The sequence below is a fragment of the Gracilinanus agilis genome, chromosome 3 (assembly GCF_016433145.1).
Source record: "Gracilinanus agilis isolate LMUSP501 chromosome 3, AgileGrace, whole genome shotgun sequence".
Taxonomy (NCBI): domain Eukaryota; kingdom Metazoa; phylum Chordata; class Mammalia; order Didelphimorphia; family Didelphidae; genus Gracilinanus; species Gracilinanus agilis.
In genome coordinates this window covers 258,879,897-258,895,188 of record NC_058132.1, presented here as the reverse complement: position 1 = coordinate 258,895,188, position 15,292 = coordinate 258,879,897, and the positions used below count along the sequence as shown (strand labels likewise).

Below are 15,292 nucleotides of genomic sequence, written 5' to 3'. Positions count from 1 at the left end.
TCAAATATGACTTCTTTTTTTAATATGATAAAACTCAAAACAAAAGTAGAGATTGTTTTACATTTCCAAATCAAAGCTTTTTTACCATTTCATCAAACATTATAGAACCTCTGTAACCTTTTCAAGAGTTTCTGGACTAGTCTGAATTTTTTAGTTTATGAATGAGGATCTCTATTTCTCATCCCCCACATTATTCTTCTGTCCTTTTCAAAAGTCACAAAATTTCCTTTGTATAATCAATTTGTTACCACCTTTAACTGTGGTTACCCTAAGAGAAAGATATTTAGTGACAGAAAAAGAGAAAGAGGAGGACATGAAAATTGCCAATATCATTGACAGTTTTAGCAAAACGTTTAGGTTAAATAACTATAACCTTCTTGAAAATGCTTAATAATGTGTCTTCTAAAGAAGGGCTCAGCAACCTCTCTGTTTCCTGTCTTACATGTATGGGTTATGAACTAAGAATGGTTTTGATATTTTTTAAAGTTTTGATACATTATATATTTATTTTATTTTTACAGTATTTATATTTTACATATTATAAATAAAGCTTTTAAGTCACATATAAATAAGCAGTGGGCCATATTTGGCCCTCGGCCTTTTTGACCATTGTTCTAAGGTAAGAAATATTTACTCAAAGCTAATTGAAGGATGGCATTAGAAAAAGAGTGAATCTTTGGGGGGCAGCTGGGTAGCTCAGTAGATTGAGAATCAGGCCTAGAGATGGGAGGTCCTGGGTTCAAATCCGGCCTCAGACACTTCCCAACTGTGTGACCCTGGGCAAGTCACATGACCTCCATTGCCCACCCTTACCACTCTTCCACCTAGGAACCAATACACAGAAATTAAGGGTTAAAAAACAAACAAACTTAAAAAAAGAGTGAATCTTTTTAATAGCTTAGTCAATTAAGCAAAGATATTTCATTTGAAATATTCCTCTGATGCTTTACAGTTTATCTTGTTAGGTTTTAATTTCCCGCATGTAAATATATTTCTGTTCCTTAGAATTTCACTGGATTCAACTATTTTTTCCTTTATTTTCTATTTGGGTCATGGCATTTGGTTGCTATGGAAATGATATTTATGTCAGAAACTTAAAATGGTGATATCAGGTGAAGAATAAGTACTAAGGCTGATGAATGCCATACAAATCCAAATTACATGTAGACATGAGATGTAAACTATGCCCTTGTAGGAGGATATTTCATCTTTGAGCCTTAAATAATTTTACAGAGTATTTTATAACATTACTTCCCAATCTTTTCATCATTCTAGAGATTAGAGTACTTGAGAAGTGGTAAATTTATTCATTTAAACAAAATGTATGTTCTCTGCACGATTACTTTCTTTTTTTTTTAAACTCTTCTGTGTATTGGCTCCTAGGTGGAAGAGTGGTAAGGGTGGGCAATGGGAGTCAAGTGACTTGCCCAGGGTCACACAGCTCAGAAGTGTCTGAGGCCAGATTTGAACCTAGGACCTCCTGTCTCTAGGCCTGACTCTCAATCCACTGAGCTACCCAGATGTCCCCCTATTACTTTCTAAATTATCCTTATTTAAACACTTCCTTGAAACTATAGCATGTTTTTCATATCTTCTAAAAGAGCAAAAAAATCCATTTCTTATGGAAAATAATCCCTCAAATATCTTATCTTAAAATTTAATTAAAATTCTAGCATCATGAAGAAAGAGCTACACAGAAATCATGAAAGAAGAGGTTTAGTTACCTGAATGGTTTTGAAAAGCATTCATTTATATAAAAATCAGTAAAGAAATGGAACAAGTAACAAGTAAAACATGCTTTCTATTAACCATAATACTGTCACTTGTGTATTATGCAAAGAACTCAAAATAATAGATATATCGAATTATCTCGAAAATCTTAAAGTTGTCAGAGAAACTACGAAGATACTTTGCCAAGTCAAATTGAAAGCTGGAATCATACTGTCTTAAAACATAGGTATTATATTGTACACGTAATTTTTTTGTGTTTGTCTTTTGTTTAGATGCTCTAGGACAAAAATATACTAAATTTGGGCTAGTGGCATTAATTAATCTTTTTACAAAATGAAAAACTAGTAACAGACTAAAAATTGCCTCATCTTAAACATTGCCCATCCATAGAGTGGTGTTTAAGAAAATACTTCTACTTATAAAGGTGATTTAAATGAATAAAATACTTAGGAAAATGTTAACATTTCTCTAATTTATGACCAGATCATTGGATAAATTGGGTCATTCACTTATTGAAAATAAAATACTCTTTGGTTCTCTAAGATAGATAGAAAAGTAGAAAGCAGGTAGTGAATCAATCAGTTCTTACCAGCTTGATTTGTTTTATTTATTCATGAAGGCTATAATAAAATATTCAGAAGGAAGAGGAGATGCAGATCATTGTACTATAATTAAATAGAACTAGAAGCAAGATTGATTTTATTTTTCTCAGTGCTAAAATCAGCATCTTCACTTTGCTGTGGTCAATGGTGATAATATTTTACTGTGTTTATTTTTATTCTTCAAGAATCGAAGTGTAGGTAATTATTGTATAACTTTACTTTCTATTGGACTTCTATTTAAAATTAGTTTCTAGGATATAGGTCATTAAACACTTTAGTCCTGAATTCCACTAAGAAGGCTGTGATGTCTTAGGATATTCCTGCCATAGCTAAAGTTTAATTGAAATGGCAGAAAGAGAGAGTGGCAAATATGAGAGATAGAGGAATGAAAAGAGAGAAGGAAGAAAGCAAAGAAGGATTGAGAGAGGGAGGATGGAAAGGATGGATCAAGAGAGAGAAGAAGGAAAGAAAGAGAGGAATGAAGGAAGGAAAAGGGAGTGACAAAAAGGGAAAAGGAAGAGAAACAAGAAGAAAAAGGAAGAGGAAAGGAAAGAAAGAATGGAAAGATGGAAGAAAATCAATGATCTGTATAATGGGAAGTGTCAGAGTATTTTCAACAACTGCTTTCAGGTGGCATGTTATGGCACCCATATCATAGGTTGTTTACTCTTGTTAAAGAATGTGATTTTTTTCTACTTTTAAAATGAGACTGACAATTATTTTTACATAAACATATGTATATATAGATATATAAATACGTATATTTATATTTACAAAATACAAATGCATAATTCTCTCCCCCCCCCTCTCTCTTTTGCTTTGAATAGTCTTTATTGAGCATCCGTGGCTCTCTTTTTTCTCCAAGACGCAACAGCCGGACCAGCATTTTCAGCTTCAGGGGTCGAGCAAAAGATATTGGCTCTGAAAATGACTTTGCTGATGATGAGCACAGCACTTTTGAAGACAATGATAGTAGAAGAGATTCCCTGTTTGTTCCACACAGACATGGAGAACGACGCCACAGTAACGTTAGTCAGGCTAGCCGATCATCTCGGGTGCTTCCCATATTGCCAGTGAATGGAAAAATGCACAGCTCAGTGGATTGTAATGGTGTGGTTTCTCTGGTTGGTGGACCTTCGGCCCTGACATCACCAACTGGGCAACTCCTGCCAGAGGTGATAATAATTAACTGTTTTTAAATGAATTGAAGAAAACTGGAGCTAGCCAGTTCAGACTTGAGTGGCTTTTCCATATGTCTCTAACAAAATATGTGTAGAATAGAACCCTGATTGTTCAGGAGCTGGGGTATCAGGCACAGAAATATGCTTCACCTGTTTCTAATAATAATCCTTCAAGATATAGATTCTACAGATCCTTTTATCCCCATTTTATAGATAAGGAAACAGAAGCTTAGAGAGGTTAAATATCTTCTCTAGGTCACGTAGCTAGTAGGTGCCAGAGGTAGAATTTGAGCCCAAGCCTCTCCTCATGCCAAACCCAGAACTCTTTTTATTTTACCACTTTGCCCACTGTTTTGGCTTAGTAAATAAACCTTAATAGAATAAAACTTGATTAGTGTGAATTAATTGAATTTAAGACACAGGAAAATCAGAGTTTACAAAGTAATATGAATTAGCTCATTTATCAGGCTGATAATTACTAGTAATTAAGCAAAGGGAATTTGCAAATTACATGAACTAGAATGTTATTAAGTACTATGCTGAAATATGATCTATTATTATCTAGAATTAAAACATTATTTTGCCCACAGATGGGCCACTTCAACTCTAGGTAAAGTTGTCTATTATTTTGGAATTAACCAATGAATACACGGAATAGCAATTTTGTTTTAGTTGCCACCACAGTTGGTGGCAGAAGTCACTTTAAATTTTTAATATCACCAAAATCATTGTTTATCATGTTACTCTTAAAATTGCTTTCAGTTGAAAAAGTATTTCATTGTCTTCTCTGTTGCAATCCAAGTTCCTAGCTACTATAATAATAGAGAAACTGTTGCAAGAGTCACTCTCTGGCAATGTGAAGAAAGGTCAAAATAGAGTTGGAAGCAAATTTCTGTTAAGATAGCAAGCCAAAATATTTTCAAGTATTTCTTTGACAGAATAGAAAGATTCAAAGGGGGGTATAAAATTGAAGAAACAGCATTAAATAATGGAGAGAACACTAGGCTCAGAGTTAGGGGAATGTGAGTTCTTTACCAGCTGAGTGACCCTGGGCAAGTTCCTTTACTTCTCTATGCCTCAGTTTCCTCACATATAAAATGAGGTAACTGGATAGCTCGTAAGGTCCCTTACAATTCCAGATCTATGATCCTATAATTCAATTCTTCAGATAATTATTATGCACCAGAAAATGCAAAGCGCCATCCTCAGTATTGGGGAAACAAAGACAAAGCAATTCAATAGGCATTTATCAAGTAATTGTTGCAGAAAGCAAAGAAAAAGTTCCTGCCCTCAACAAATTTATATTATGAGTCTTTTATGGATTATATTTTTATATTTCCAGAACTATAATCCACTTCATACATTTTTTTACCTATTCCCATTATCAGTACTGCAAAGCTAAAACAGAATTAAAACCATAGAGCCAATTTTCAATTGTCTTCCCTAGGCCTGTGAAGGAGCACTTAAGCATGGATAATAAAAATTAGTAGATAATTTTTTTTTCTACCTGGTCTTTTTCCTCGTGTGAGATTATCTTGGAAACTATAATCGAATACTGGGAAAATGATTATTGGGAAAATCCAGAATTAACAGGCAATTTGTTCTATCCTTTTCTAACTAGCTATTTTGAAGTTCTTTAAACTTATTTCAGTGAATGACAGAAATTACTGGGAAAGCAAGCAGCTACTTTGATGGCTAACATCTTGCTTACATTGATGAAATCAGGATATTGGCTAAGCTCTGAGTAGGGAATCAGCAAAAATCATTCACAAACCTATTATTTCTTATTATAAAAGGTAAGGCGAAACATTTAAAAGAAATGTAGGGCAGGTTGGGGACAGTACTTAAAAGTAATACCTGTCTCTTCTGGGCCTTCTACTCACTTCTTCCTTAAAAAAAAAAACAAAAGCAAAAACACCCTTACCTTCTGTCTTGGAATCAATATCGTGTATTGGTTACAAGGCAGAAGAATGGTAAGGGCTAGGCAATGGGGGTTAAGTGACTTGCCCAGGGTCACACAGCTAGAAAGAGTCTGAGGCCAGATTTGAACCCAGGATCTCCTGCGGCTCTCAATCCACTGAGCCACCCAGCTACCCCCACTTCTTCATTTTTTAATACCCACTGACTCAGTTAGGAAGTGAGACTTAAGAGGTTATAATGGTAGAAGAAAAATTGGATGCCACTCTAAAAGGGGAAAGAAAGAAATAAAGGAAAGAAGGAAGGAAGGAAATTGAAGAGGGCTTTAGGAAGCATAAAGATGTAAAGGATAACAGAAAGTCTTTAAAGTCTGAGGAGGGACAACTGGCCCCTGGAATATGTGATAGAAAAAAAAGGAGTGTATTTCATACATATTTCATAGTTTGTTTAGTGATGAGCCTCATACTGAAGATTACGAAACACTAGAATATACTACGGAAGTTTTGGAATCCATATGCAAATGTGTGTATTTCTCTCTCTATATACACACATATATGCATTAAATGTGTTAATATATAAATATTTTTATATGTGTCTGTTTTTCTCTCCCAAAGAGGGAGAAAGAAGTACTCATTGAAGTAGGATTGAAGATATAGTTCAGCCTAGAAGCAGATGAATGGATTAGGTGTTTTTTCAGTGATTCTATTCTTTTCTTAGGAATTATCTCAATTAACTGGAAAATACTAGTTCAAAAGGCAGAATTTAAGCAATGCTATACACCTTGAGAAACAGCTTTCTAAAAGTGTATTTCTTGCATTATGTGAAGGTTATTTATTTGCTTCTTAATTTTGCTTTGCTTCTAAATTTCTGACTTTAAAGTTGATGATAAAAGACTCCCACTTAATATAGGCCAACATTCCCAAAGAAATATCTGATCTAGAATTTGTACTCATCACACTCACATAGAAAAGCAAGAGTGAAAATAACATTGTTTATCTTTCTACTTAGTAAGGAAAAAATTAATTGGTGAGCTATATTAGTGATGAGTAGTAGAAGCAGATTTAGATTATGTTTTTGTCTTTTTTTAAGTTCCTTTCAACTGATCTTTCAAAGAAGAAATATGGAAATATCTGGAGAGTTTAATTTTGAGAGAAAATAACTTTCATTTTTTATTAAGCCATAGAAGCTCTAAATCTGTATATTGTCAAAATATGTCCTAGAGAGAGATGTCAAAAGAATATCATAATGCACCTATTCCACCTTATATATGTATTATATATGTATATTATATATAATTGACATTATAACTTTCAATGAATGTCTTTCATTCAAATATAATCTAGGATTTTAGCAAGAAAAGCATACTTTTATTATCACTCCATTGTGAAGCAAATATTAAGTCACCTAAAGAATTTAGATTAAATTTAAAAAAACAATAATTTTTTTAAATTTGAGTTGCCAATTCTCTCCCTCTCTTCCATCTCTTTCCACTCCAGAAGGTAAGCAATTTAATATCGATTATACATATGAAGTCATGCAAAACATTTTTCCATATTAGCCATGTTGAGGAAGAAAACAGGCTACCCCAAAAGAAAATAAACAAAATGTGCTTTCAATCTCTATTCAGAGTTTACTAATGATTATATTAATAAAAGAACATAATGTTTTTCTTTGGGAATGTTAATGGAAAACAATAGGTCAACTTTGAAATTCCCTTTCATAACTTGCACAGAATCATATGAAATCTGCTTTACCACAAATATCTGGTTATTTGACATAAGACAATGTATTAAAAACTAGCTGTCAATTACATAGTATCCAAACCATAGCTAGGACTGGAAGAGACTTCAAAAAGCCTTCCCACATTATCTTAGCCATTCTCCCTACATTTCCTGACTTTTTATATTGGTAGCCCAAGAGGATACTAGCGTACTCATCCCATAGATCTCCATGAAAACCAAAATGAAAGGAAAAACCCAAGAAAAAGCAAACTGTATCACATTTTAAACTAGGCCTTATCACCCTTTTAGGGTTGGTTTTAACTCTCTAGAAACATTTTTATCTCTTTTAATCTTGGAATTGCTAAGCAAATGCTTATAACCATGTTCATCTTTTCTTTCCATGTCTTCAAAGAGGATTGACTTCCTTTGAGCATTCCTGAGAGATAAGAATTTGCTGTTTTTCGAGACTTCCCCAAAATGGCATTGATTAGCCCCCTTAGTAATCCATGATTTAACAGCCTGTATTAAAAACTTAAAACACTAAGCCTGACTTAGTGAAGTATTGTTCTTTGAAAAAAGTATAATGGAGTCAGCTGGGTGGCTCAGTGAACTGAGAGCCAGGCCTTGAGATGGGAGGTCCTAGGTTCAAATCTAGACCCTGGCACTTCCTAGCTGTGTGACCCTGGGTAAGTCACTTAATTCCCCATTGCCTAGCCCTTATGCTCTTCTGTCTTGGATCCGAAACAAAGTATGGATTCTAAAGCAAAAAGGTAAGGGTTTAAAAAAAAAAAAGAGTAAGGCACACACTCGTTCTGCAGCACGAGCTGCTTTTGTAGCAATGCTTTAGGGTTTTGTTGATTTTCCTGTGCTAGAGGATGATGGCTCCTTGATTTGCCATGTTCTTTTCAGGGCACCACTACAGAAACAGAAATAAGAAAGAGACGATCTAGTTCTTATCATGTGTCCATAGATTTGCTAGAAGACCCTTCTGGAAGGCAAAGAGCAATGAGTATAGCCAGTATACTTACCAACACAATGGAAGGTAGGTAGCCAGTTTTATACCATCAATGCTCAGTTGGCATTAATGCCCCACTCAACCGCTTTTATGAATTCCCAGAAAAAAATATTTCCAAACTTGTTATTTCACGTAATGCTTTGCATCTTTTACTAGAGCAGTTTGTGCTGTCTGGTAAAGATTTCCCATTTTAGCCTCCAGGAAACTCCTGCAGATTCCCAGGTAAATGTAAGTATTTTGTTTTGTATTCCTGCCCTGCCCCCCATAAATATTTGTAGCAAAATGCGGAAATCAGTTTGACAAATGTATTTTGAGAATATTAACCTAATAAAGTTATGTTCAACAGATGCAACTTGAACTATGGACTCTTAGTTTCATGCAAGAGGTGTAATTTGATTTTCATGTAAATAAGGGTTTAAAGGTAGCCAGTCTGAAATAAAAATCTCAAAACTAAAGAGTTTTGTTTTTTTTTTCCTTTCAGCTGTTTTAGAGCAGATAACTAAAGTGCATTTGATGCCTACATAGGTTGTTATTTCACGCCAGATACGGTATTTTCTTTAGAGGTTCCCTTTTTAGTGGCATGTTCATTTCATTCCATATTGTAAAGTGGACTCAGATTTGCCTCCCGCTATTTGGGGAATACTTCTGTGTGTGGTGTGTTCTACCCTTTTTTTGATGTGAACTTGCAGACCCAGAATGAGTCTTAAGGGTGTGTGTGTGCATGTGTGTATGTGCACATGTGTATGTGCATTTTTATGTATTTTACTTATTGTTAACTCAGTTTCTCACAATTTTCAGGTAGATTCTTGATGGATTTTTTTTTCAGTCTAAATGAAGACTTGGAAATTTTTTTAAGTGTCAGAGGCCTAAAAGTCACAGCCATAAAAATCCTAAAAGGGTAGCTCTGCAGTATTTCTCACGGTCATGTGATCAATACAAGTCCCAGTTTTCTTAATGTCCTAATGCAGTAACAGAAATCTTTTCATTGATTTCTACTGGAATATTAAACTCTAGTACGTTCTTCCCCAACCTCGCCTGCCATTAGCTTGCACTCCTTCTCCTCCCCCAGCTGCCAGTAGCTTGCTCCTCCCTGTCCCTCCAGGTAAAGTCTTTTGAAGATTCTCTGGGCTTCTGCTCCTTGCCATAGCAAAACCACTGAGAGGAAGCTGCCAGTGGTTCTGCTACCGATGTCAGCAGCATGGCTGCTCCCTAAAGCAGGAAGTAGAGAAGGAGACAGGGTAAGTCAAAATAATAGTAATACTTTGAACTTTCAATACTATTAATTTTCCAATAAATATAAGAAATTATTTAGAAAAATAGCACCACAGGATTGGGCTCTTCTAAACCATTAAAAGTTATAACTTTCAATACGAATGCACCAAGTATTTGCTCATCTGGAATCTATAAAGAATGGAGCATAGGATGGAAAGATGACTCAGAAATATATTATTCACACATTCCACATTTGAACTCCAACAGTGAGCAGAATCCTGGATGAGGCCATGGGAGAGATGGGAGTTTAAATAAGAAATAGCCTTGCCCTCAGGGAACTTACACGGAAGAGATGGCACAAGTGCAGCCGACCATGTCACAGAAGTACATTGGAAAGTTAGAAACAGGTGGCCAATGGTGACTTCTTTGTTCCCATTTTCCCAAGTGCAGAAACTTACTTTTTTAATCCAGTATTTATTGGGAAGATTCAGTTTTATGAACTTGGTAACCTTCGGAATGACCACTAACTTTTTCATCCTGTTTCCATTAGTTATACACATGGTGAGAATCTGGTTCTTCCTTATATAACAACATCCAAACTTTGAGGTTGTGTGTCAGGAAAGTGGTTGACATTTAACTTTCATAGCAATAATCTATCTGTGCTTTTCTAGTTCCTCAGAAATGGTGGAATGATAATGTTATGATGTTCATGAAATCTGATGGTTTGGAAGTATGTCCCTTCTACATCTAACCTTGAACTTGTTTACTTTTATTATTATGAGTGGGATTTTGTTGATCTGACTTACCCCACCTTTTTTTTTCTTCATTACTACAGTCAAGTCTTAATTATCTAGGATAGTGACGAACAAGATACAGCCCCCTGAAATGTTCTCTCTGGCAGCACAACATTATTCCTCATCTGACGAATACAATGAATAGGATACAATACAATGAAACTTCGAAAGAGTTGCCTTAGAAACAGACTGAAAGATGAGCATTTCCTTTCCTTTGGCCCCCTCTTTAAAAAGTTTGCCCATTACCGGTCTAGGATAATAGAAGGGCACAGCAGCATGGCTGATACAAAAAGAGCAAACATTTCAAAAACTGTTTGATTTTAAAATGCATTGTATTATGTTGCCTTGGCTAATATTAAATTTAGCTTATATTTCTTGAACATACATCAGTTGAGAGGGTTAGGAAATAAATTAGAAGCACTTTGAGTACGAAAGATTAAATATTTACTGTGACTGATCCATTGTATATTTAATCCACATAGATAATTGAGAGATGACTGTAGTTCTTAGTCCTTTGCTGGTTTTATTGTTTCATATTCAATTTGTGGGATATATTATGCAAATATGACTTATTCTAGTGCCTAAATTTACCAGGTGTGAGGATAAACAGAGCCTACTCTGTAAATGCAATGTTGGATTTCCCTATTTGATATTTTCTCTTTCTTCTTCTACAAAATTTATATTCTTTTACCAAATGCAAAGTAGATAGTAATTTTTGACAATTGTAACAGCCTATTATTAGAAAAAAGGTAACTAAAAGTAAGCTGGAAAAGATGATTTTATTGCTTTCTGTTTTGTTATGTGAATCAACAATGTATTGATAATGTTTCATCGTCCATTGTATTTGAGAACATTTTATAATAGTAAATCAAAATCTACCCATTAATCAATGTACCACAGCAGGTTATCATTTGGATTCTAGAAAGTGTCTATAACATGAAGGCTACATGTTTGATATCTGTAGACTTTCATTCACCTTTAAAGATGGTTTTTACCAGTTAAAATTTCTTTTGTTCTTAGTTAAAATAAACTGTACATTAATACCTTTGACATCTGCAGAGACAAGTAATTTGCAGACATTTAATAACTCTAATGACCATTTGCTTTATGCATTTAGCAAACATTTATTAAATATCTACTGTGTTAGCTACTAAAAGTACTATGCTAGGCACTAAAAAGTAGATTCATGTTTCTATAAAATTACATTGTTATAAAAAAACTTTCATATCCATTATCTTATTTGATTCTCATAACAAAAGAATTAGGCAAATAATACAATGCCTATCTCACAGCTAAGGAGACTAAACCTCAAAGAACTTAAATAATTTGGCTCAGATAATAAAACTAGTAAATAGTAGAGTAGAACCTAGGTTTTCTGATTTCAAGTTGGTTTTTGTAAGACATTGAAATAAGTGAGTATGGGAACTGATAGAAGTAAACAGGGTTGTCTTTGAGGTTTGGACCAGTGCTGAACCCAAACCTCTAAGACAGTGGTTCCCAAACTTTTTTGGCCTACCACCCCCTTTCCAGAAAAAATATTACTTAGCGCCCCTGGAAATTAATTTTTTAAATTTTAATAGCTATCAATAGGAAAGATAAATGCACCTGTGGCCATCACCGCCCTCCTGGATTGCTGCAGCACCCACTAGGGGGTGGTGGTTCCCACTTTGGGAATCACTGATCCAAGACAACCCAGTTTATTTCTATCAGTTCCCATAATCATTTATTTCAGCATACAATGAAATCTTTAAGAAACAGAATTTGATCAGCGTAATTAACACTAGTTAGGTAGTTAATTGCGACTTCAGTTGTTCATTTTACAATCTGTGCTTCTTCTAGTGAGCAGCAAATTTATACTGTGCTATAGCTGATTGGGAATTTGAATCCTGAATGTGAGCTATCAAAGTTGATAGGACATCAGATACACTTTGTTAGGGTATGGTGTAGGTTTGGTAAAAGGCACTGATCTCTATTAAATTGATGGGAATGATCAGCTGTTACATGTAAAAACTGGACAGAATCAAAGCAGATGTGTGTTTTCATCCCATTTAGTCAGTCAGTCAGCAATCCTATATTATATACTTGCACTTGTCAGGCACTGTTGTTGTCTCTGAGGGTACAGAGGCAAAAACTAAATAGCCCTAGTTTTAAGGACTTCACATTCTATTGAGAGAAGTACACATTCCAATAAATAAGTGCTCTAGAGCTAGCAAGATGACCCCTACAGTGGTCAACCACCCTCACTTGTCAGTCCCTCCTCAGCCTGCTACTTAATTCATTCTCATACTTAATTTTATAATCCTGAACTCTAAAGTAGTCCAAGAGTAATCTTATAAATTGTTTTGTTGCTACTTATTTTTTAACTTTTTTATATAATATAACATGCAATATAACAATAATGTGATACATCATTTATTATATGTAATACATTATGATATGCTTATCTTTTTTAAATTATTAAAATTTTAGCATATATCTCAATCAAGTTCAGAGTCCCTGACAGTTCCTCAAATAGTTCTTTATTGAATAAAATAAAAAATGTTCCTTTCCAAAAATAGTTTTTATTCAATAAAATAGAGAAACTTCTTTTTCCAATGATAGTTATTCATGTTTCTCCTAGGATTAAATAAATATTAAGGTTATTGAATACATAATTTGTTGACATAAATTAATAATAAAATATTGATATTTTTACATTATTTTAGTTGCAAAAATGTTGTCACCTCAAGCTTCTTCATTTCTGAGAACAAAGTTGTACATCATTTAGTTTCTTCAGGATAACAAATAAAAAAGTTCTTCACAAGATAATAGTTACATAGTTTCATAAAGAAAAACATATCTATCTTCTTTTTGTTTATTCTTTTAGTATCTCACCAGATGTGACAGGATATTTTCATCTTGATATTCTCTGAAGTATTCATTCTTAATAATTTCTCTCCAGATTCATTCTATAAAATTTTCCTTATAATGATTCTTCCAAAAAAGTTGAAATTTCTAACAAAAAAGACATCTCCTCTCCTTTTCTACAAAATCCTCATAATCCTCATGAATCAGAGATAATCCCACATAATCCAAGTTTGCAGGGGAAAAAACCCTCATCTAATGCCAGTTAAAACTATAATTCCTAGCTTCTTAAAGAGAAAGCAATGGTTTCCATAGCCTCTATAATGGGTTTTTGGAAGTTTTTACAAAAGTATATAGTAAGTAGATATCATGTAATTTGGTGGGGAGGTACCAGAAACTGAGGGTACAAGGAAAGGACTCATGTAGAAAATAAAGTGTCACTTGAGAAGCTAACTTAAGAGAAAAAAAAGGAAAAATGTGATGGCCATATCATACAATTAAGAGCTGATTAATGAGACAATTAATTGTCTAATAATTTTTATTAATAAGGGAAGCACATAGACTTTTAAGTGCTTGATATTTCTTTCACTTCTTGTGGTCTCTAGTTAACAATAGAAGGTTGAGGTGAGGGGCTTAATGTGAAAAATCTATCTAGTGGGCCTGATTTGTGGGTTTCCAACTTTGGGTGTTGTGACAGACATTCTGACTTATTTTAAAGAATTAACAAACACATTTCATTCATCGCTGATTAAGAATCAGAGATTTAGGTTCACTAGTTGAGTTTTAGCATAACTATTATGGGTAAATAGCTGCGATGAGCATTAATCTAAAACACAGAAGGTCTTGTACTTACCCTTAGTCTTTAGTTGCATCTGTTTTTATTATGCAAAACAAAGATTACTGTTGGATAGCTGAAGGCAGCAGATGGAATTCAGAAAGGAAATTATAAATTCTACAATTTGGAATTTGCAAAGTATATCAGATGTTACTCGCCTGCCCTCACTATACACTAATATGAGATTGACAGAATATCCATCTTACATCCTGTTCTAATTTCACTGGCTGAGATCTCAGTAGGAAAAATGTCTTTATTATTAGCTCATTATATCATTTTAGGATTTTTTTCTTTAAGTTTTGAACCAGAGGAAGCTTAACATGAAACATATTGAGTACTCTATTTATGGCTGTTCTTCCATTTTTCTTCCAGAACTTGAAGAATCCAGACAGAAATGCCCACCGTGCTGGTATAAATTTGCTAACACATGTTTGATCTGGGATTGCTGTGAACCATGGCTAAAAGTAAAGCACATTGTCAGTCTCATTGTGATGGACCCATTTGTTGACCTGGCAATTACCATCTGCATTGTCCTGAATACACTCTTCATGGCCATGGAACATTATCCTATGACGGAACAGTTTAGTGGGGTTCTTTATGTAGGAAACCTGGTAAGACTGACTTCTGGGGTGTACCTTTTCTCTTTAAAAGACAACACTAATGACCTACTGGATTCTTTTATTTATTTTTCAGGCTCAAAATAAATTTGAAATTACTATCATAGTTGAACCAGTTGTAGCTATGAGAGCAAGTGTTTAAAAATGAAATTCAAAATGTATTTGTGAAGTTAATTAAAGATTCTTAAATAACATACTTTCATTAGGAGCGAATTATGTAGGTTTTTATTTTCTGAGGAAATGGTTGCAAGATATCAAAAATTCTGACAAAACAGGATACTTTCATTGGGGCATTTGCTTACAAAGTAGATGCTACCCATATCTTATTTAGTTAAATAAATTTCAAAAGTCATATGTAAGGTTCTGAAGTAGTAGTTAGGGACCAGGGAATCATATTGTATGGATTCTTATTTCTGTATATCACCGTTAAGAGTGAATAAGTTTTTCATTATTTTTTGTTATTATTTTTAATCCAATATACATAAAACATGCTAGTCATGATAGGGATATGGTCTCTAAACTCAAGAATTTGTCATTTACTGTTAGAATAAATATATACCAACAAAAATATGTAATTACCCATATAATGGGCTCATGAAAACTTCATACAGCTCTAAACTTGAAAATTAGGTATGTACATACATTGGAAACAAATTTAAGTCATATAAACATTACAAAATTTTACCATGCTACAAATCAAATTCTGAGTCTCTCAAATAATCACCTCTTTCTTCATACATTACTAAATCTTTTTTTAAGCAGTTAAAAACATCGTATTTCAAGTCTAAAGCTCAGTGATTTTTAAAAAATATGTGTTTTGTGC

General features: G+C 33.9%; 1 protein-coding gene across 14 annotated transcripts in view; it reads left to right on the top strand.

Annotated features, from left to right (window-relative positions):
- LOC123239274 (sodium channel protein type 2 subunit alpha) overlaps positions 1–15,292 on the top strand; it is a 106,623-nt gene that overhangs the window by 30,428 nt on the left and 60,903 nt on the right. For 7 of the 14 annotated variants that reach the window (XM_044666536.1, XM_044666529.1, XM_044666531.1 and 4 more), the window contains exons 11-13: positions 3,161–3,508; positions 8,062–8,194; positions 14,225–14,463. In XM_044666536.1, coding sequence (XP_044522471.1) covers positions 3,161–3,508; positions 8,062–8,194; positions 14,225–14,463 — 720 coding nt within the window. Of the gene's footprint in view, positions 1–3,160; positions 3,509–8,061; positions 8,195–14,224; positions 14,464–15,292 lie in introns of those variants that run through there. The other 7 variants (XM_044666533.1, XM_044666534.1, XM_044666540.1 and 4 more) reach the window with 4 other exon arrangements.